Source organism: Sminthopsis crassicaudata, chromosome 3 (assembly GCF_048593235.1).
Source record: "Sminthopsis crassicaudata isolate SCR6 chromosome 3, ASM4859323v1, whole genome shotgun sequence".
Classification (NCBI taxonomy): Eukaryota; Metazoa; Chordata; class Mammalia; order Dasyuromorphia; family Dasyuridae; genus Sminthopsis; species Sminthopsis crassicaudata.
Genome location: NC_133619.1, coordinates 30342210 through 30365389, shown reverse-complemented (window position 1 = coordinate 30365389; position 23180 = coordinate 30342210). Strand labels below are relative to the sequence as shown.

The window sequence follows — 23180 nt, the reverse complement described above, 5'->3', positions numbered from 1 at the left end:
TCTCCAAAAAACACATAGTCTTAGAGGTTCCAAAATCTTCACTGAACTGCTTGCTCCACTAAATTCCTCTTCAGACGTTTCATTGGAGGTTGTATGACTGGATGCCTGAAGGCTATACGAGGCAAGTGTAAGCTCTGACAAGCCATAGCAAATCTCAAGTACAGTCCTGTATAGTATAGACTGACAAGATGTAATGGACTCGGCATATAATTTTTGAACATGACCAGTAAGAGAATTTGTTTTGTTCGACTATTTATATTTGTTGAAAAGGATTTTTTTCCCTTTAATGGAGATAGATCAAAATAATATTTTAAAAAAAGATATTTTCCTAATTTAAAAAATTGTCTTAAGTGTAGGCAGGCCAAAGACAGACTATGTTTGCCACATGAAGACTAGCCCAACCAGGCTTATCGTCAGATAATCATGAAATAAAGTTTTCAATCAAATCATCCTCCAAGTAAAAGAGGAGTTGCCATTTGGGTCAGTTAAAAGAGCATCCATACTTATTATAGATGACAGTTCTGAGTACATGCACCATGTACTCCACTTGAAATTAAGTGATTTATTCTTTACCAAGAAACCATTTATGTATGAAACCTAGTTAGAGTCAGGAAAATGAGTTCAAAACCAGTCCTTCGGATAATTACTAGATGTTCAATCTTGGGCAAGTCACTTAATCTCTTTTTTATCTCTGTTTTCTCATCTGTAGATTGGGAATAATAATAGCAACTACCTCCTCCAGCTGTTGTGAAGATCAAATGAGTTAATCGTTGTAAAGCACTTTACAAATCTTAATAAGGTGTTATATAAATGCTAAGTGCCATCTAAGAGTAGGCATTTTAAATATAGGAATACAAAGATATCATCAGAATATCCCCTACTCTTGCCCTTCATTCTAAATGGAGTTCCCGTATTTCAAGGATCTATGCTGGTGTGAGCCTTCCTTCCATAAAATACAGACCATGACCCCTGTAAAACTTGGTAGGTATTTCTGTGGTCCCAAAAAGCCAGGGCAGCCAGGCAGTTAGATAAGTCCAACCTCTGCTGGACTGATCCTCAGGCAAGAGACACACAAAATGGCCCCGAGGATCTTCTTAAAGCTCTTCCACTTTGGTAGGATTTGTCCAACATTGTGTCCCATTGGCAGTTTGAAGAAAACTGGATCTCCTCTGCTCCACCATTGAGTCAACAGACATTAACCAAGGTATCTGTTAGTGAAGAGAATTAAGTCCAACCAGCATTATCTTTTCCCTTGAAAACATTTCTGTTCCTAATTGCTTTGTATCCAGCAGCAGCAGCAGTAGCCTTTATCTGCAGTCACTTCCTGTACTCATTATTGATTCATTGTCCCCTGAGTGGCCTGTTGATACACTATCTTTTCCATTCATTTTTACTTGCATTACTTGCAGTCTAGTTCAAAACTCAAATACTATATTTATTGGGCTAAACGTGGGCGGGTTAAAATAAAAACTTATGGGTAAAAAATAAGACTTGCCATACATGAAGCTTCCTTCCCAAGCTGACGTGCCCCCAAATGACCTAACTTAACCATGTTTTTTTAATGCCTCATTAATTTTACTTTTTTTTTTTTTCCAAGTGGAGCATGAAAACCATTTACATGGGCACATCTCAAAGAAGCAGCAATCTGTATTTATTTTATTTTTTGGACAATTAATGTGTCGAGATGTTATATCTGCAACAAATACATTCCCCGCATTTTTATTATATGGGCTTTCACTGCACATCATCCAGTACCACTTATTCACCAATCATTTCATTGTAATGTCTATTAAACTTCCCTGATTCTGTGCCTGAAGCCTCCATTGAAAGTGCAAATGACTTCACCTTGAGCCTCACCTGAATAAAGTCTCAGCTCCAACCTTGCTCCTGCATTGTTTTCCCTCCTGCTGGTTGGTAGCTCTTTAATATCAGTGAAGTTCAAGGGTTTCTCTTGGGAAGGCTCACTCCCCTCTGGACTCATCCTTGCAACCTTTAAATGTTTAGGCTAATTCTTTCCATCATTGCTCATTCTTTAAATATGTTTAGAATGTTTTTTTCACCTTTTCATTTAGAATTGAGTAGGGAGCTATGCCCTCTTGATAGTACTTGGAGCCACTTTCTTTGCATGTTACATAGATCATGCTAACAAAAGCCTGCTGTTACTTGTATTTTTTAAGTGCTTGGAGAAGTTATATTGAGAGATTTTGTTCTAGGAAAGCTGGAGCTTTCTCTTCCTTTAGAAATGATGATTCTCTAAACAACTTTTTCCCCACAAACCCAGTGACACACTTTTTTTTTTTAAAGAAATACAAAGGAAGTTATCTTTCTTCAATTAAATCTTTCTTCTTGGACTTGATCACCACCGATGAACAGAATCCCATTAAGAGAGCTTCATTCTTTACCTGAATAGACAAGCAGTTTGCTTCAGTGGCTCACAGAAAAGAATCATCAAACTCATTTGCAGCTCTCAGACCCTGTGGATTGATAAATTCCCAGAATTCAAAAAAGTGATAAACTAGAAAGAAGTGATTTAGGTGGCTTCCTTTTTTTCATAGACAAGGTGGTATTAGTTAAACTAGTCAGGGATCTCCTTAGTGGACTATCATATGTATAGTTTACTAATCTTCATTTATATTCCACCTGTTCCTTAGATTTCAACTGTTTCCTCGCTCTTTCATAGTGTTCTCGAAATTCTAGAGATGACAGATTTATATAAATCTAGGATGTCATGAAGACAAGTTCAAATCCTGCCTCAGACACTTAGTAACTGTGATTCTAAAAAAGTCTCTACTTCTGTGTCTTATTTTCTTCATCTGTAAAATCAGAATGATAACAATAGTGTCTACTTTCTAAAGTTGCTGCAAGAATAAAATGAGATATTTGTAAAATATTTGCAAACTTTAAAATGCTACATAAGTGCTACACACATATGAATACATGTGTGCTTCTATAGGAGAGAATCTATTTGTCTAACATCTGTCTATCCATCCAGCTATCAGTCTTTGTATTTTATATCTGTCTGTCTTTTTATCTGTCCACATGTATAGGCAATTATAAGCATGTGCTATATATATATATATATATATATGTGTGTGTGTGTGTGTGTGTGTACACATATATATACACACACATATGTGTGTGTGTTAAAAAAAAAAAAAAAACAACTACTTTCTCATCATAGAAAACAATTAAGTCTGGGTGTTTTTCCATAAGGCTTGTTTTTTTGTTTTTTGGGGTTTTTTTAAGATTTTTATGTGATCTCAAAGAAAAAGAAATAATACACTTGAACTTTGTCCTCCAGAGTCTTCAGCCTCTGGAATAAACTCTGATGACTGCTGTTTACAAGAATTTTTTTGCTTTAAGCCAGAACATAAACTCAAGCATGTTATGATGTGCATTCATCACTGGGGAAATGTTTCTCCCTTTTCTATAAAATATTAAAAGCACTATTGGAGCTTTTCTTAAAGGAAGGAGATTTCTTTTCTTATATTAGAATAAACAAGAATTGGGCAGATCAAGCACAGGCATGCCTTGAGAGTTGGATATTCCAAAATCTCATCTGATTTCATAGACTCATTTGAGGTTCATGAATCCTGTCTTTTTTCCATTCAAAGTATCCTTGATGAGTATAAAGTTTCTATTTTATTATTGACAGAGATTGGGTTGGAATGATTTGGAGAGCAGAGAAACATAATAATGTGCAAATGATTACAGCTCACAGCTTAAGAACAAGATGATCATTTCTTAGATAGCCCTAAAATTTAGAGCTGAAAGGGAATTTAGGGATCATCTGGACCAATCAATCTGTATTTCACACCAGGAAATTTCCTGCTTCCCATCTCTTTCCCCAACCCCTCATCCACTAGTGCCTTCCCTTCTGAGAGTTTCTTCCACTTACACTGCATCTCTTATGTAGCCATAGTGCCTTGCCTGTGCTCTCCCATTAACATATGAGCTCCTTGAGGTCAGATACTATGGTTTTATTTTTCTCTGTGCCTGACACAAAAATAAGCATTTTTTAAAATGTGTGTTGACTCACTGATGTATCCATCACTTCCTTGAATTTACTCTCTTCAAGACTGCTTCCATAACTAACCATACTCTGAGCATTTGATGCATGCTTCTTGTTTTACTACTTTTCTTTGACCTTAGTCCTCCACTCCATAACTTCACAATTCCTCAGCTTACTATTTCCTGTGTGTTTTTCCAGCCCCACTAGCCACACACTGAGATGGTCATACCCTTGACCTTGTCATCATCCAAAAATTCACCACTTCCATGTTCATGTACTTTGAAATCCCTTCTTCTGATTGCAATCTGCTATCATTTCACCGCTCTATGGTTTGCAACCCCAAGCATTGGTCTTTGTCTTTACCATGACCTCCAATCTTTCAAGCATTTCCCAAGCTATTCTTTTTGCATGGACTATACTCTCCTCCCTTCTCCATCTTGATCCCTACTGAACTCGTTTACTTTCCTCTTCTCTGAAGTCCCTTGCCCCTTTGTCCTATCAAAAATCTTTCCCACCAATTCTTTTTTAAATTATTAGAGCTTTTTATTTTCAAAACATAGGCATAAATAATTTTTAATATTCACCCTTGCAAAACCTTGTCTTCCAAATTTTTTTCTCCCTCCCTTTCCCTACCCCTTCCCCTACATGGCAAGTAATCCAATATATGTAAAACATGTGCAGTTCTTCTGTACATATTTCCACAGTTATGCTGCACAAGAAAAATCAGATCAAAAAGGAAAAAAATGAGAAATAAAACAAAATGCAAACAACAAAAAGAGTGTGATCCACACTCAGTTCCCACAATTCTCTCTCTGGATAGGCTACCAGTTCTTAACCTTGGATTATTCCCCTGTTCTTCCTCTGGTCCTCTTCACATACTGATGAAGACAGAAAAAGACAAAACTGTGCTGACTTCATTCATTATAAATTAGTTGTGTAATTTTAACTTGTCACAAGGGATTCCTTTTAGATCTCTCTAATTGACTCCCTATCACATTCACTACCTAGAGTTTTCTGAACTTTTCCTTTGCTCCCTAAGCCACCTAGGACTCTCTACTATCCCAGCTGAGAAACTTGCTTCATATTTCACTGCAAAGTTGTTACAACCATTGGCAAGAGCTCCCTCTGAATCTCCCCTCCGCCATCTCATATCTCTCCCAGATACCTCCCACCACCTGTCCTGTCCTACAAAGGGGTCCTTTTCCTTATCAATGCACACTTCTGTACATGCACAAATGACCCTATTCATCCTGCCTTTTCCACCCCCCTTTGTGGTTCCCCACTCTCTCATTAATCTTCAGTCTCTCTCTTTCTACTAGCTATTTCCCTCCTGCCTAGAAACATACCCATGTCTTCTTCACATCCATCCATCACCATAGCTCTTCTCCCTTTTTGTGGCTAAATGTGTTAAGAAGGTCATCTTTTCTATATCCTCTCTTCTCACTCTCTTTTTAACTCTTTGCAGTATACCCTCTGACCTCACCATTCAACTGAAACTCCTATCTCTAAAGTTACCAATAATTTGTAATCACCAAATCCAGTTGCCTTTTCTCAATCCTCATTCTCCCTGACTTCTCTGAAGCCTTCAACACTCGAATCACCTTCTTCAATTTCATATTCTCTTCTTGCATTTTCTAGAATTGTTCTCTCCTGGTTCTCCCCCTGCTACTCTGAATACTCTCTCTTAGTTTCCTTTGTTCGATTTTTATCCAGTTCACACTCACTAACCATGGGTTTCTCCAAGAACTCAGTCCAGGATCCTCCTCTTCTCCCTTTATACTCTCACTTGGTGAGTTCATCAACTTTCATGCACTTAACTATAATCTCTGTGCAAATGATTCTAGGGTATATTTGTCCAGTCCTAACCCGTCTGCTGAGCTCCAGTCTTGAATCTCCAATTGCCTACTGGACATCTCGAGCTTGATGTCTCATACACATCTTCAATTCAACTGTCCAAAACTAAATTCATTGTTTTTTTCCAAAACCCTCTTCCTATTTGGACAGTACCTCCATCTCTGCCTGACACCCTGGCTTAACACCTACCATCTTAATCCCTTAATCCTGAACTCCTTACTTTCTTTCATTGGCCCTCTTTATCCAAATAGTTATCAAGCTCTATCATTATTATCCCCATTCTATCTGTCTCATATACTTTTTTCTCTCACCAAGATGATGAAGGCTCTCACACCTAGACTACTATAGTAATCTACTGATTGATCTTCCTGCCTTGGTCTCCTCTCCCCACTCCAGACCATCATGGATTCAGCTATCAGACTCCTAAATAATGCACATCTTAGGGGAAAAGAGGAGGAAAGACCCACATGTACCAAAAACTATTTACAGCAGCTCTTTTTGTGGTGGTAAAGAATTGGAAATTGAGGGTATGTCCGTTAATTGGGGAATGGCTAGAAAAGTTGTGGAAATGATGACCAGACAGGTTTTAGAAAAAACTAGAAAGTCTTACATGAACTGATGCTGAGTAAAGTGAGAAGACCTGGGAGAATACTGTACACTGTACTATACAATACAGTAACAGCAACACTGCAATGATCAACTATGACTGACGTAGCTCTTCTCAACAATACCATGATCCAAGACAATTCCAAAAAACTTAAGATGGAAAATGTCTTGGGTATCCAGAGAAAGAATTATGGAATCTGAATGTAGATTGAAGCGTACTATTTTCACTTGTCTTTTTTTCTTTCTCATGGTTTTTCCATTTTCTTCTGATCTTTCACAACATGAGTAATGTAGAAATGTGTTTAACATGATTGTTCATATATAACCTAGATCAGATTGCTTGTTGTCTTTGGGAGGGAGAGATAAAGAGAGAGAGAAAATTTAGAACTTAAAATCTTGGAAAAATGAATGTTGGGGCAGCTAGGTGGTGCAGTAGATAGAGCACCAGCCCTGAAGTCAGGAGGATCTGAGTTCAAATGTGATCTCAGACACTTAAAACTTAATAAAAATGAATGTTGGAAACCTGGGGGGAAAAATACAGTCTGACTACATTACCCTCCTATTCAATCACCTCCAGTGCCTCCCTGTTGCCCTCAGGATCTAATATAAAACCCCTGTTTGGCTTTTAAAGCCCCTCACAAAGTGTATCTTCCCTGCCTTTCTGGTCTCCTTATACCTTACATCTCTCTTATGGACATGAAATACCATCCAGCGATGTTGGGCTCCATGCTCTTCCTTGCACAGGACTTTTATCTCCTGATAAAGCATGTTCCCTTCCTATCCCCCTTGTCTGGAAATGTCTTCCTTCTCACCTCTGTTTCCTGGATTCATGAGCTTCCTTCAAGTGCTAGCTTTTCCTGATCCTCCTCAAGCTGAGTGTCTTCTCTAGATTATCCCCAATTTACCTAATAGATATCTTGCCTGTATCCTAGCTTTTTGCATGTGGTCTCCTCCGCTAGACTGTGAGATTCTTAAGATCAGGGACATCTTTTCCTTTTTTCATGTCCCCATGCCTGGTACAAAGTGCTTCCCAATTGACTGAGAGACTAAGGAACTTACGTGGCTTGCCCTAAGTGACATATATGACAAGCCCTGGATTTGTCCCCAAGTCTCTGAGCACCAAATTCAGTGTTTAACCCACTGCACCATAATAACAATAATGGCAGTCCACAGGGCAAACAAGATGAATCCACAAAAACACCAGGGGTCACAGATCTTCCTATAGACGGGAAGTTACAACAGAGCTGTGATAGATATTACTGGAGGATATACTTACTTACATAGATGAAATTGCAGATTAATTTCAGTACTTACATCTCTATTATATAAAACACTATATTCTCCATCTGTTCTTTGAAGTTTCTCCTTTCTAGATCAGAAAAGACATGAAAGAAGTCTTTTAAAGAGGTCATTGTGGACACATTTCTCCTAAGTGCCTTCCTCTGGGTTAGCATATTGGGGAGACGGTAAACCCAGTGTCCTGGGGGAAGCCCTGTTCATTTGATTTCTCTTCTAAAACCTCTGTTTTTGCCGAGAGGCTAGGGGAGTTTCCGGGCATGCTCTGGTGTGATCGAGAAGTTACAGTACGCCAGCCTCCTCAGCCGACTGCAGAGAGTCAAGGAACAGTCCCAAGTGATCAACCAAGCAATGGCTGACCTGGCCACTATCCCCTATCTCCAAGACATCAGTCAGCAGGATGCTGAGTTGGTGAGGATCTCTTTTAACATTTCCTTGGGTTTCTTGGGGGCCCTAAGCCAAGGGGAGGGATGGTCACTGGGAAGAAGTAGATGATCAGATGTAGTCCTAGAACGTTGAGTCATTTATCCTTAGATAAATATTCAGTAGGAGCTCTTTGAAGACAAAGCCTGTTTCATTTTGGGGGGGGGGGGTTTGTCTTAGTACTCCCAACTGTATAGTATACATCATACGGGATCATATGACCATGGATTTAAAGGTTAAAGGACCTTAGAAGTTACTTAGTCCAACTTTTTAGTTTTTCATATGAGGAAACTGAGAGCATCATGGTCTTATTTATTTAGAGCTCAGAAGGACCTTGGAATCTACCAAACTAAACCCCTCACTTGCCAAGTGACAGAGCAGACTTTCCCAAGAGGTAATAAGTAAAAGAGACAGGAGGGAAACTCAATTCTCTCTTGATCCCAAAGAGCTCTTTCCATTGTATAATGATTCCTCCCAAGGCAGGGTGGGAGAATGGTGGTAACATGCTCTGAGCTACAGAGTCCTATGGTTTGCCTGAGCCATAGAAGGCATAAAGAAGAATCAGGACATACGTATAGAGCTGAAAAGAACATTAGACATTATCAAATCTAATTCTGATTTTACAGATGAAATACCCCAAACTGTAATTTCATAGGTGCCAGAAAATTGCCTTTAACAATTCATGGCAGTATTTTATAAGCTTGAAGAGTGACCCAGAGCCCCAAGAAATTACCTTGAGCAATATCACACATATCAAATCTTTCCTAGGTAGGATTGGAATCCAGATCTTCTGGCTTGAGGACAGCTTCTTATCCCTGTCCCCATATTTAGGGGTAAATTTTATTTCAGAGATTTCAGGCTCTTGTAGCATAGTGAAAAGGTGGACTGAGTAAAGCTTTGAATCAAGAGAAAAGGCCAGAATTTTAAATGTACAGTCAAGGAAGGAAGTTAATAGGTTAATAGGAAGTTAAGGACTTTGAAATAAACATATGTTATATACTTTTCAAAAAGAAATTTTTATGATTCCTCTTTTGTTTCTTTATTAAACATTATCTATACTCATTATCAAGCAGAAAAATCTGAAATTCACCCCTCCCGAATAATATCGCTTTTATTTCATGTTCTTTTCTATTCAGATGTTGTGCTCTACCCTTCTTCTACCCTTAGGGTCATTAATTTTCATGCAGATTTATTTATTACTGATATTCAGCACATTTGTCCCTTCTTTCTTTTTTTTATTAATTTTTATAATTATAACATTTTTGACAGTACATATTCATAGGTAATTCTTTTTTACAACATTATCCCTTGTACTCCCTTCTGTTCCAAATTTTTCCCCTCCTTCCCTCCACCCCCTCCCCTAGATGGCAGGCATTCCCATACATATTAAATATCTTATAGTATATCTTAAGTACAATATATATGTTCAGAACCGAATTTTGTTGTTGTTGTTGCAAAGGAAGGATTGTATTCACAAGGTAAAAATAATCTGGGAAGAAAAACAAAAAAAACAAACAAAAAAAACAACAATGCTCACAGTTTACACTCATTTCCCAGTGTTCCTTTTCTGGATGTAGCTGGTTCTGTCCATCATTAATCAATTGGAATTGGATTAGCTCTTCTCTATGTTGAAGATAGCCACTTCCATCAGAATACATCCTCGTACAGTATCATTGTTGAAGTGTATAATGATCCCCTAGTTCTGCTCGTTTCACTCAGCAACAGTTGATTTAAGTCTCTCCAAGCCTCTCTGTATTCCTCCTGCTGGTCATTTCTTACAGAGCAATAATATTCCATAACCTTCATATACCATAATTTACCCAACCATTCTCCAATGGATGGACATCCATTCATTTTCCAATTTCTAGCCACTACAAAAAGGGCTGCAAAATTTTTAAATACTTTTCAAAGTAAGCTAGGGTACTTACTGAAAAAAGTAATATGTTTATTTTTATTTATTTAAAGTGAATACCATTTATATTTTGAAATCATCATATTGCTAAATTGCTATGATATATGCATACATATAATTCATATATATAGGAAAATAAATTTATTTTAAAGCTAATTATATGAAATAGAGATTCACAGCTCAATATATAGTATTAAATATATTCTATCTTATATATGAAAATTATTCCTTTTTTTCATTTTTTAAATTAAAAAAATTGGTGCACATTTGGAAGTTCAGGAGTAAGAGATGTCTTCTTTGAAAGAGATTTATCTTTGAACCATACAAAACATTTAAATAACAAAGAAGTTCTGGTCCTACTCTCTCTGGATCAGATGGGCTACAAATTCCCAACAGGATTCGCAGGTACTCTGAAAGCTTGGTAGGGAAGAATTTTTCTCCATTACTAATGTTCTCTATGATTTGTTAGGGACCACTTACAAGCATCCTACTCCAACTTAACTATTTATTACTAAATGAATTTTACAAATAGACATTTGCTTCAGACATATTAAATATAATAGTACTAATATTCACTCCCGAAGCTTTGAGAACATAATCCCACCTAGAGAAGGCCCAGTCTCTAGGAGGGATTAAGCTCATATAGCATAATGTAACTCCTATATAAAACTGTTCCTACCAGTTTCATGTCAAAGATAACATCACAACCAGATAAGTCCTTCTTTTGCGTGAAGTCCCCAAATCCCTTCTCAACAACACTCAACTGCTTGGCATACAACAGCTTATTTAACCAATCCTCAATTAATGAATAGTCCTTCTTTAATTTTCAGCTTTTTGCTTTACTTTTCCCCCCTTTTGATTCCTGCCCAAAAAATCAGCCTCCAGACTGACTTTACATCTTTGTGTTTGTGACAATTCTTTGCCCAGTGTTATTCTCCCTATTGACACTTGTTGAGTTGTATGTGTTTCTTCACCAGATTCTTTGTGTGTTAGTAAATACATGGGTTTCTTCAGCCATCTTTGTCCATATCTTATGATCATCTGATTCTTGTCCCCCATTCCTTTTTGCTTATTTGTATACTCTTCTCACATAACTAAATTTTGAGAAATAGTTGGACCTTCTTGTTCTCTTCTATATATAGAACTATTTCTTCTTCATACAAATAATATGTATATCTTATACAATCTTGTTTCATTCCCACCTTAAAATCATCAGAACAGAACCAATATTTCATGGACATATTTCTTTTCCCTCATTAGATGATTATTAACCCGACTATCATCATAGAACTCCTTCCAATTATTCATATAAATTTACCTTTCTGGCTTTCTCCTGACTTTTGTTTGCATTTCAAAGCTAAGCTCTGGTTTGTTTCATCTAGAATGTTTAAAATTCCTCTATGCTGTTAAAAGCCTATTTTTCCCTTGTAAGATCAAACTCAATCTTGCCCAAGGTGATTTGATGCTTATAAGCCTATCTGTTGCCTTTTAGAATACTATCTTCCCAGATTTCTTTTCCTTTATGTAGAAGTTGCCAAGTCTTATATGATCCTGACTGAGGCTCTTTGGGACTTCTATTCTTCCTTTCTGGATGCTTGGTAGTATAGAAATGATTGTCATGAGGATCAAATGAAATAATAAAATATTTAGTACAGTACCTCACACATAGGAGGAGCCATCAAAAATGTTTTATTTATTATGATGATTTCTTATTATTATTATTAATCACAGTCTTTCTGGGAAAATCCATTCTAATTTGATTCTCTGCTTAAACATTATCATGAGGTTACTGTCTTCTCAGTTGGATTTGGATATCTCTGAATCTGTAATGATACTTTTACAGTATTATTAACAGTAATTGATGTTTTCTGCTTACTCCTTTGTCCAGACTTAATTCCTGAATAAGGACTTGTTGTCAGGACCAAGCTCAGCTCCCCAGTTTCCTCTTGGATGAAGGAGGTAGCTTGATTTGGTCTCCACTCAGATGGGCTTCCAGAGCCCTTGGAGCCTTTGAGCTTGGGATATAATTATCTGAACCCCTGCCTCAGTCTCACCAATCGCTGATGATCCTTTTTCATCCCTATTGGTCCGTGCCTTGGGTCTCCAATTCTCTCGGCACTTTCCCATAGGCATATTTTGCTTTTGCTGCCTCTGACTGGAGAGCCTTTCGGACTACAAGTCTATCTGGTTATTATGAGTATTCTTTTCTTTTCTTTTTCCAAATGAGTTCTTAAGAAACTGCTCCTGGGCACTCCCTCCATTCCTCCAGTGCTATATACATAGTAACTAACTATCCAGTGGTTGCCGTTTGGCTCTCCATCCTCATTGGTACCCAGCACTCAAAAAGATCAGCTTAGGCTTCTAGGCTCCAGCATCAAGGAAAAGTGAGCTGGCCCTTGCTGGGACCCTGTGTCTATGCCTGACCCTGCTAAATTACTCCTTTTTACTGCATTGCTTTGCAGCCATGTGAGATAGTTTAAACCTGGAATTTGATTAGCTTTGTTCTTGGAAAACTGGGGAGTTTTTACCTCATCTGACTGTTAGTGGGGTCTTAAAAATGAGAAAGAGAGAGATGTTGTTCTTTTGAAACAAAAAGCCACGGAGAGAACTTAAATGAGCTCCATCCTTTGAGAAGCAATAAAAACATCTCAATTTTACTGTTTTTCTCTGATGAGCTTTTACATGATGCCGAGAATTATGATACATTAGCCTCGGGAGAAAAATACTAAAAATCATCCATGTACTGCAGAGCATTCCCCGAGAGAATTTGGTACAGCCGTCGTTCTTTACAGCCCAAATCTGTTTTTACAAAACATCCACACTTCTTGCATTAAAACCTATATGTTGAGGACAGACATTCTAGGGGAATTTTCTCAGCGTTCCATATTTTATACCCATAATAATAGCGCTCAGCAGCGGCTAAGGCGGAGATATGAGGTGGCTACGCTTGCCCGTCTGACGGCTGAGTAATAAAATCATCAGCGTACAAATGATTTTTTAATTAGGTTTTAATCTGTGCATTTAGAGAAGTTATTTCTGTGTGAATCCCACCCTGATCATCTTTATCTTGCCTCCACAGCTGCAGTCGCTAATGTCAGATGCTATGGACACCCTTGAAGGCAGAAAGAATGATAAAGAACGGGTATGGAATAAAATACAGAAGGTAAATAAAGCTCTGCAGCTGGGGGCAGTGGTCAGAGTGGGTTGCTCTGAGTCAGTGTCCATTTGGGGTCAGTCACATCTGTCAAGAAGGTGAAAAGAAGGTCTTTTGGTTATTGTGTCCAGCTCTGTGCCCATCTTCAGCATCAAGGGGGATGAGTTTAATTTGATCGTCTTCCCTCAAATCCCCATCTTTCCCAGCAGACTGTGAGTCTATGGCTTCCTGGTCTTTCATTATCTCACACTACTGAATAGCCCATTTTCACTATCTCCTTCTTCCATCTTGGTCATTTATTCTTTTTTCCTTCTTTTAATAATGTTTTAATTTTTTTTCTTTATTTAAAAAAAAGATAATAGTTAAGTTACAGGGAATCAAAAAAAAAATTAAAAAACTGAATGCAATGAGGTTTTGATGGCAGGCCTTCAATCCTGCTGCTTTCTAATTACCTACAGAGCCCAGGATACAGCCAGTCCTTTCCAATGTAGCATCGTACCTGCCACCCCCACCCACCTACCCATTTCTGCAGAGGAAGTGCTCCGGACAAGGCTATTCCAGGTCCACATCTACTCAGCGGAGATCATAAGCACCTTCCACCCTTTGGGTTTGCCTTTTCTCATCAGACAGAGGATGCAGCTCATGAAACAGCCTTGGAAGAAAAGTCATAAAGAAATGTCTCCACTACAAATGAGTCTTTGGGGTCTTTAGGACCAAATTTGTGATTTTACTGTTATAGTCTTGGTGAAACACCCTCCCATCCAGGACCCATGAAGGTCAGCATCTGCTTTATCACTTAGAGCTGCAGGGAATGGCCTCCTGAGGTGGTATGACTTGAGCCCAAGGTCTTTCAGATAAACACCAGCTTTTAATCCATCCTGCCTCTCTTTAAAAAAAAAAAAAAAAAAAAAAAAAAAAAAACATGGTCCAGGGGTAGCTGGGTGTCAGCCCTGAAGTCAGGAGGACCTGAGTTTAAAACTGGCCTCAGACACTTAACACTTCCTAGCTGTGTGATCCTGGGAAAGTCACTTAACCCCAATTGCCTCAGCAAAAAGGAAAAAAAATGGTATAATTGCTATTATTACTAGTACCAAACATTCTTCTCCCCTGGACCAGCACTACTCAATGTCCAAGATCAGCAGAGATCAGACTGATCAACCAGATCATTTTTTTTAGTCTAGACATGCATTTCCAGCTTCATGTGGAGCCCCTGGGGAGAAAATGCCCTGTGTTGGCCAAGATCTATAACTACTTAAAATGCATGGTCTCAGAGGGTTGCCCAGAAAGGACCTCCCTGCTGTTTCTCATGCACCTCCTCCATCTCCAGACTCTGCCTATTCATCAGCTGGGCCCCATCCTGGGAACATTTTCCATCTTTACTATCGTATCCTGGCTTCCCTGATTTCTGCCAAGACTCCTTCTAGAAGAGGTCTCTCCCAGGTGCCCCTGTTGCTCATGCCCTCCTTTGGGGCACTCTCCATCTGTGCACAGATACTACCCTGTGTCACAGTGATGCCATATAGTTTCCACAACACAATACAGTACACACTTATAGAATACCCTACATAGCATTTAGTTGTTCAGTCATGGCCAGCTCTTGGTGACCCTGAGGAGCTTAGCTTACCAGCACTGTCCATGGCCTTTTCTTGGCAAAGATACTGGAAGGATTCACCATTTCCTTTTTCAGTGGATTAAGGCAAAAAGAGATTAGGTGACTTACTCAGGATCACACAACTAGTAAATATGTGAGACTGGATTTCAACTCAGGTCTTCCTAACTCCAGACCCAGCAGTCCATCCCCTGTACCATCCGTTGTCCCAATACCATAACATAGTATAGTATGGCATGGTATAATATAATATAGTATAGTATAATATAATATGGTATAGTGTAATATAATATAAAATAAAATAATATAATATAATATAGTATAGTATGATATAATATGGTATAGTGTAATATAATATAATATAAAATAAAATAATATAATATAGTGTAGTATAGTATAATATGATATGGCATAGTATAATATAGTATAGCATGGCATGACATCACATAGTAGAATAGAATAGAATAGAACAGAACAGAACATAATGTAATATAATGAATATAGTGTAATATATTATAATATAACATAATACAATGTAATATAATATAATAAATATAGACTAATATAATATAATATGGTATAGTATAGTATAACATAGTATAGTTTGATATGGCATAGCATGGTATAGTATATATATAAACTATAATATATATGGCTTAATATAATATGGCCTTGTATAGCATGGCATGGCATGATATAGTACATATAAACTAAAACACATAGGGTATAATATAATATGGCACATTGTAACATAGTATAGCATGGCATGGCATGTATAATATAATGCACGCTGGGATCTTACATGTAATCCATGTGTCTTGTGAACATTGTTCGCCTCCCACGCATGTCACTTCCCGTATTTGAATTTGAATTATTTTAAGAAGTCCCAAAATTCTAGCAAAATATTCATGTGACTTTTGGATCAAGCAACCTTCTGGGGGGGGGTGCAGAGGGGTAGGGGATGTCTTAAAGTCTCAAAAGATTTGTTGGTGCCTGTGATTGTGAAACTCTCAAAGCAGGACTGAGCAAAAGATGATGTTGATTGAGTGGGAAAAATACCCAACTCAGAAGGCTGAATTTGAAATCACAGGATCTGGGTTCAAATCCTTGTTCAACCACTAACTATTTGTGTCATCCCTCTGTTCTCTCTTCTGTAAAATGAAAGATCTTAGCAAAAAGTTTCTAAATACCCTTTCAGTTCGCCATTCTTTGAGACACAGCATATCCACTGATAAATACAAGAAAGGAAGTTTTGGGAGAAAAGAAGACAGAAATACTCTAGAAAAGTCTGAAGTTGGGAAGTTCAGTCATAAGAAATTTAAATTTATGAGGCCAGAAGGACTGAAGGGGGCATTGTTGAAACAATGGGAGATATGCTGATTGGCAGATGCATTCAGAATGATCCAGAAAGGAGAAAGGAGGATGTGGGCAAAGGATGGAGGAGAACAGGGACATCTTAGACCAGAGGAAGGCACAACCATTGGTACCTTTGACCACTAGGGAAGAAAGGTGGTTCAGGAAGTGTTGTTTATTTCAGGAAAGAAACAAAATTTATGCAAAGATACCTTCCTTTCCTCTCAGCCCCTATCAACATTTTGTATCTATTTTATATAATTTTATTATATATTTATTATTTATATAATATTAAATAATTATTATTTAAATATTTTATTTATAGATAAATATTTTATATCTTGTTTATATATATACATATATATATATAAACTAGTTTATACATACATATTATCTCTCTCTTTAGAATGTAATGCAGAGTATAGGGTTCAGTTTGGGTGTTTTCCTTATATCACTTACATACATAGTAAATACTTAACCAATGCTTGTTGATTCATTAGTTCCTTGATATCTGCTACCATTAGCCTATCAATTTGCCCAGATCCATGACTGAATCTTAACTCTTTTAAAGACTAATGACTCAATTTCCCATTAACTGGAGATTATAAACTATATGTTAGTATCTAAAGCATTTTTCTCCATTGTTTGATTAGGAAATTTAAGAGCATGCAGCTGGGATTCATAATACCCACTGCTTAAGAAGAGGTCCCAGCTGTTACTTGGTCTAGAAAGCATAGATGAGCTGCTATCTGTATCAGAGCAGGGAGTTTCCACACTGAGAGTTTCCTGCACTTCCAAAAGCACAACCTTTCATGAATTGATCAAAGTATTTCTAGACAGTGAAAGTTCTCTACACTGTGGAAGAATTCTGCTCACTTGTACGTGAGTTTAAATACTAGGTAGTACAGAGCTGAAAATGCTCATTAATGAGCATAATTTTACACAACAGATTTTGCTGCTCAAATTTCTCATTCAACCCCAAGTTTTCTCTCCATAGTAAGTCTTACTATCCCAGGCTGGTTATCTGGAAAGCAGTCTAAGGCCATTGATCATCAGTGTGAATTACACAAAGAGCAATGGACTTGTACTTTAAGATCCTTGAGGGTAATAAGAGACTCTAGTTTGTCCCTGTGTCTCTAGGTCCTAGAAGAATGCCTGGCACATAGTAGGTGCTTAATAAGTGCTTGTTGATTGGTTAGTTGATGTGAAATGGGCCCCATCCTTTGCTCAGGACTGGTTAAAGGCATAAATGTGAAGTAGATGAAGGCAGACTTCGGCACTTCCAGCCTCCTAGCCTTGGCCCCTTTCTTTTCTCACTGGTGATCCCCTGCTCCACCCACTGGAGTGCTCAGTGACCTCAATTTCTCTCCCCCTTTTCCTATCTAAATGAGCTCTCAGGATAAGATGAGCTATCACGGTACAGTGAGATTAACACTGAATTTAGACTTAGAGGAATGGGCTTTCAATTCCTGCTACGTTATTTACTGCTTTGCCACTCTGGACAAAGCATCTGCTCCCTGTGAGCTGCAACTTTCTCATCTTTAAAAAAGAAGAGTAGGACTAAACAGTCTTTAAGGTCCTTTCCAACTCTTAAAACTCTGTGATAATCTTGAAAACTCATTTACACATAAATGGATCTTATAAACTTATGCATATTGAAATGACTGATAATAATTACCACAAGAAAATATAGATTTAGAATCAGGAGGACCCTCACAGGCCATCTGGTGTTACCCCTTCATTTTCTTCATGGGAAAGATAAAGGTAATTGAGTCATTTCATTCACTTGTGATTCTTTGTGACCCCATTTGGAGTAGTCTTGGCAAAGATACTGGACCGGTTTGTCATTTCCTTCTCTGGTTCATTTGACAGATGAGGAAACTGAGGCAAGCAGAGTGAATTAACTTGCCCAGGGTTGTTGGAACCCTGTCTTCCCAGAATCAGCCAGAGTCAGGATAATCAAATGTCTTTATTCTTGGTCTTTTGCAGTTGCAGTCAGGGGATTAGATCTAGCAATCTCCACACCTCCTTCCTCTCTCTCCACCACCTGGAGAATGCCTCAATTTCCTCCTCCTACTCCACCCACTTATGCCACTTCCTCTCCTTTGTCCACACCCACCGATCCAGCCAGCACCAAATAGTTGGGGAGGGTCATCCTTCAAACATGCTAGAATTGTCCAATTGGCAATTAGTCTCACGTGCTCCATTTTCCAAGTGCATTTGCTCAGTTCTAGCCCTTTACACAGGGTCACACAGCTAGAAAGTTTCCGAGGCCACATTTTAACTCATGGAGATGAGTCTTCCTGCCTCCAACTCAAGCACTCTATCCACCGCACCACCTTGCACCACCTGGTATTTGAACCTGGCTCCTCTAGAGCCAAAAACTTATCTTCTTTCCATTGTATTTCTAACTTTACTCTCCCACTCCAAGTTAATTTAAAATTAAAAAATTTAATGTAAATAAGTTAGGTTCAATTCCATCAGTGGAATTTTAGCCTTCTGTCTTGGGGAAGGGATTTGGAAAGGCCATGGAACTTTCAAAGGAATCCTTAAAATCATAGGCCATCAGAAGTTCTCCAACCTGCTTGTGTGTGAGACACCCCTGAACACATCTTCCTAGGTGAAGCCATCTGCTAGGTGTTCAAGCTCTCCTTCCCACTGATGGCAGGGTAGAATTCTGCGCTCCTAACTTGGGTCACATCTGGGGAAAACTGGAAGAGAGAGCCCATTCCCAGTCACATTTCCCTGTACCCCAGAAAGTCAGGGGAAGGGCAAAAGCATAAAAGGTGGAGAAGTAGGAGGCTCATGGGAACTGACAGGGCCACCTATTCCATCTCCCAGTAACAGGTGACTTGGGAAGCAGCCCATATTCCATATTCCCAAGAGCCTTAATCATGAAAGTAGGCTTCCAAACAGAGGTTCCTATAAAGTCTTTAGAAAGATGCTGTGGATTAGAAGGAGCAGAGAGTCCAATTTCTCCCAGGGGCTTTTAATTTGGTTAATGTGAATCTACCAAGAATTCTAGTATCACTTTCAGACAATTCCAGGAGCAAGTAAGTAATTTCCTCTTAGTGCAATAGAGTTCATTTGCATGTGCAAAAAGAGGAAAAAAAAAAGTTAAACCGTAATTGTACGAGCTAGTACGGGTAGAGTATGTGTTCATTTTAAACCCTTTAGAAGTTGGTATCAACATCACTACCTCCGAGATCTGTTATTTGTAATAGAAACAGCTGTTGTACCTAATGAAAACACTTGAAATTTTCATTTGAAGCAGCAGAATTATAGCGGCACCTCCAAGTTTCACATAGTTAAAGGGTCTGTCAAAATTCTCATTACCTACCACAATTTTCAGGATTCCGCTTTGTTATAGGCCTATAAAAAAAGTAAAAAAAAAAAAAAGCCTAGCAGGAGGAAACTTGATTCATGAATGCTGACCTCCTAGATTCATTTCCATTCCTTTGATGTTTGACAAGACAGCAAGGGTGGCTGCTTGGAATTCTGATTTATTATTTTTTACCTGATTAGCCAAGACTCTGGAGGTTTCTTTGACTTCTCAGGATTTCCATTTCTTGCCAATTAGCTTTAAAAATTGGTTATTATTTCAGAAACTATTTAAAATGAAATAGGGACAACTAGGTGGTGCAGTGGATACAGCACAGGTCCTGAAGTCAGGAGGACCTGATTCAAATCTAGCCTCAGACACTTAATACTTTTTAGCTGTGTGACCCTGGGCAAGTCACTTAATCCCAATTGTCTCAGGAGAGAGAGAGAGAGAGAGAGAGAGAGAGAGAGAGAGAGAGAGAGAGAGAGAGAGACAGAGAGAGAGAGAGAGAGAGAGGAGATGAGAGAGAAGAGAGAGAGAGAGAGAGAGAGAGAGAGAGAGAGAGAGAGAGAGAAGAAAGAGAGAGACAAAGAGAGAGACAGAGACAGAGAGACAGAGACAGAGAGACAGAGACAGAGAGACAGAGACAGACAGAGAGACAGAGAGAGAGAGAGAGAGAGAGAGAGAGAGAGACAAAGAGAGAGACAAAGAGAGAGACAGAGACAGAGAGACAGAGACAGAGAGACAGAGAGACAGAGACAGAGAGACAGAGACAGACAGAGAGACAGAGAGAGAGAGAGAGAGAGAGAGAGAGAGAGAGAGAGAGAGAGAGAGAGAGAGAGAGAGAGAGAGAGAGAGAGGAACTTTTGATCAGAATGTCTTGGAATATACCCTTTTCTCATCTTGGAAGTCCTGGCCATCTTCAGAACACAACTCATGTACCTCTTCTCACATGAGCTGATGACTTATTATCTGTGTAAATTTGGGGAAGTCACTCTGCTCTCCACACCTCAGTTTTTGCCTTTGTTAAACAAGAGATTTGGTTTAGATTCCCTTCCAACTCTTAAATCCAATAAGCCATTTGTGGCCTTCCTTTCTCTTTAAATTACTTTGTATAATTTTTATATCATTGGAATTTACTGTGTAAATATTAGTAATCGCAATAATAATAGTCAACATTTGTATAGTCCTTTAAGGTTAGCAAAACACTCTACAAATACTACCTCGTTTTATCTTACTTATCAGATTTTAACCTCTATGTGGATGATTCTCAAATCAATTTTCCTAGCCTAAACCTGTTGTCTAACCTCCAATCTCACATCTCTAAATGTCTCTCAGAAATCTCAAAGTGGATGTCCAGTGAATAGCTGAAACCCAACATGTTTAAAACTGATCTGGTTTTCTTTCAAACTTCCCTCTGACTCTTAAAGAGTACCATCATCCTCCCACTCCCCCAGGCTCATAATCACTCTGTCGCCCTCGACTCCTACTGTCTCTCATAACAAATCTGTTGTCAAGGCCTATGAATTTTACCATGGTAGCATCTCTCAGATAGGTCCCTTTTCTCATCTGACACAGTCTAGTGCCGGACTCATAGTCCTAGACTATTGCAATTGCCTGCTGGTGGGTCTGTCTGCTTCAGGTTTTTCGCTATTCTAATCCATCCTCCATTCAGTCACCCATGTGATTTTCCTAAAATATAGATATATATATATAATACATAACACAGTAGTGGCTACCACTTCCAGAATAAAATATAAAATACTCTGTTTGAAGTTTAAAACTTTCCATAATCATTACCACCTTCCAGTGTTTTTACATCATGCACCACACACATAAACACACACACCAAAAAAAAAAAAAAAAAAAAAAAAAAAACATATAATAACAAATGCACAAAGTGTGTTCTTTGATTCAGTGACGCTGGCCCCCTGTACTGTTCTGGAAACAAAACACCCCCATATCTCTACTCTGGGCATTTTTCCTATATGTTCCCCAAACCTGGACCACTCTCTCTGTTCGTCTATTAGTAGCTTCTTTCAAACCGCCAATAAAAAATCCTATCTTCTACAAAAATTCTGCAATTCCTGACAATTCCAGTGCCTTCCCTCTGAAGTATTTCCTGTTTGTCTTGTATATATAGCTTGTTTGTGTAGATTTGTTTGTATATTGTTTTCTTCATTAAAGTATGAACTTCTTAAAGTTGTACTTGAAAACTTACTGACTAACGTACTGACTGGTTTCCACCACAACCCTGGGAAGTCGGTGCTATTGTTATCCTCATTTTGCCAATGAAGAAACTGAGGCAGAGAGAGGTCAAGTGATTTGCCCAGTGTCCCACAGCTAGTATCAGAGCCAAATTTAAACGAAGGTCTTCTCGATTTGGGCCCCAAAGTTCTATTCACTGTGCTAACTAGCAAGATCCTTGAGGACAGAGATTGTGTTGATTTTTTTCCTCATGTCCCCCCTAGTTCCATGCATAGATAGGTAAATAAATTGAACTGAATTTGATGACTTGATCATTTCATTGAGGAAAAGTGAGTTATGTCAGTGAAGGGGATTTGATGGTAGTCACATTATATTCAGAGAACTTAGGGTTCCCATATGCAACCTTCCATCTCCCCCCCCTCCCCAATCCACCCCTCCAAATCCAGCTGCCAAAAAGATGGTTCTGAAATCCAGCAGCCCTTTCCACGTGATGTCCATTGCTGCACTTCCTTGTAGGGAGGAAAGCTCCAAAGAAATAGCTGTGGCACAGGGAGGTTAAGTGGCAGAGAAATTCAGAGAGTGAAGGGAATGGAGGGAGCGATATCATCTTTCTCCTAAGCATTTTCAGACCTTAGAAAAACACTCTTTTGGGAAGATGAAAAGCCATATAGATTCAGAGACTAGAGAAATTATCCTCATTTAGTCCATTCTCTGATATATCTCCTCTGTAATATATCATGAGCACCCTATGCCATGGGTTGAGCCTTGTAAGACACCAGAAATGTCACATTAACTAACTCCCTCTATGCATGGGGCTGCTGGTGTGTGTGAGATGTGATTAAATCAACTTCATCAATAAGGGAGAGAAGAAAGGATTAAGCAGGAAAAATGACAATAAGGCTTAAACAAGATTGAGAATATTTTTTTAAGTTATCATGTTGTATGGTGACTCTGGATTGCTCCTATTTTAAGAGCCGGGGGACACAGTGGATGGGGACTACCCTAGCTGTCATCTGACCTCATAAGTACTGCTCCCAACATTCTGCCCTAAATTCTCTTTTAATATCTCTTTAAACTGTGTTTGTTTCTTTGTCTCTGTGTGCGTGTCTCTGTCTCTCAATCTCTGTCTCTCTCTGGATGCATGTCTCTATTCTCAGTCTTTGTGTATCTCTGCCTCTGTGTCTCTGCCTCTCCTGTCTCTGTCTCTCAGTCTTTGTCTCTCTCTCTCTGTGTCTCTTTCTGTCTCTCTCTCTTTTTCTCTATCTCTGTACATATGCCTCTCTGTGTATCTCCATCTCTCTGCCTCTCTCTCTCTCTCTCTCTCTCTCTCTCTCTCTCTCTCTCTCTCTCTCTCTCTCTCTCAACCAGGTCTCATGAATTCAATTATCATCTCAACTCAGGTCTAAATAAATGTCATGGTAATTTCAAGCT

At 38.6% G+C, this 23180-nt stretch overlaps 1 protein-coding gene across 3 annotated transcripts in view; it reads left to right on the top strand.

Moving 5' to 3' along the window:
- Positions 1–23180, top strand: part of SPATA16 (spermatogenesis associated 16) — a 295979-nt gene that overhangs the window by 250702 nt on the left and 22097 nt on the right. For 2 of the 3 annotated variants that reach the window (XM_074298205.1, XM_074298207.1), the window contains 2 exons: positions 8015–8179; positions 13183–13266. In XM_074298205.1, coding sequence (XP_074154306.1) covers positions 8015–8179; positions 13183–13266 — 249 coding nt within the window. Of the gene's footprint in view, positions 1–8014; positions 8180–13182; positions 13267–13715; positions 13949–23180 lie in introns of those variants that run through there. The other variant, XM_074298206.1, reaches the window with a different exon arrangement.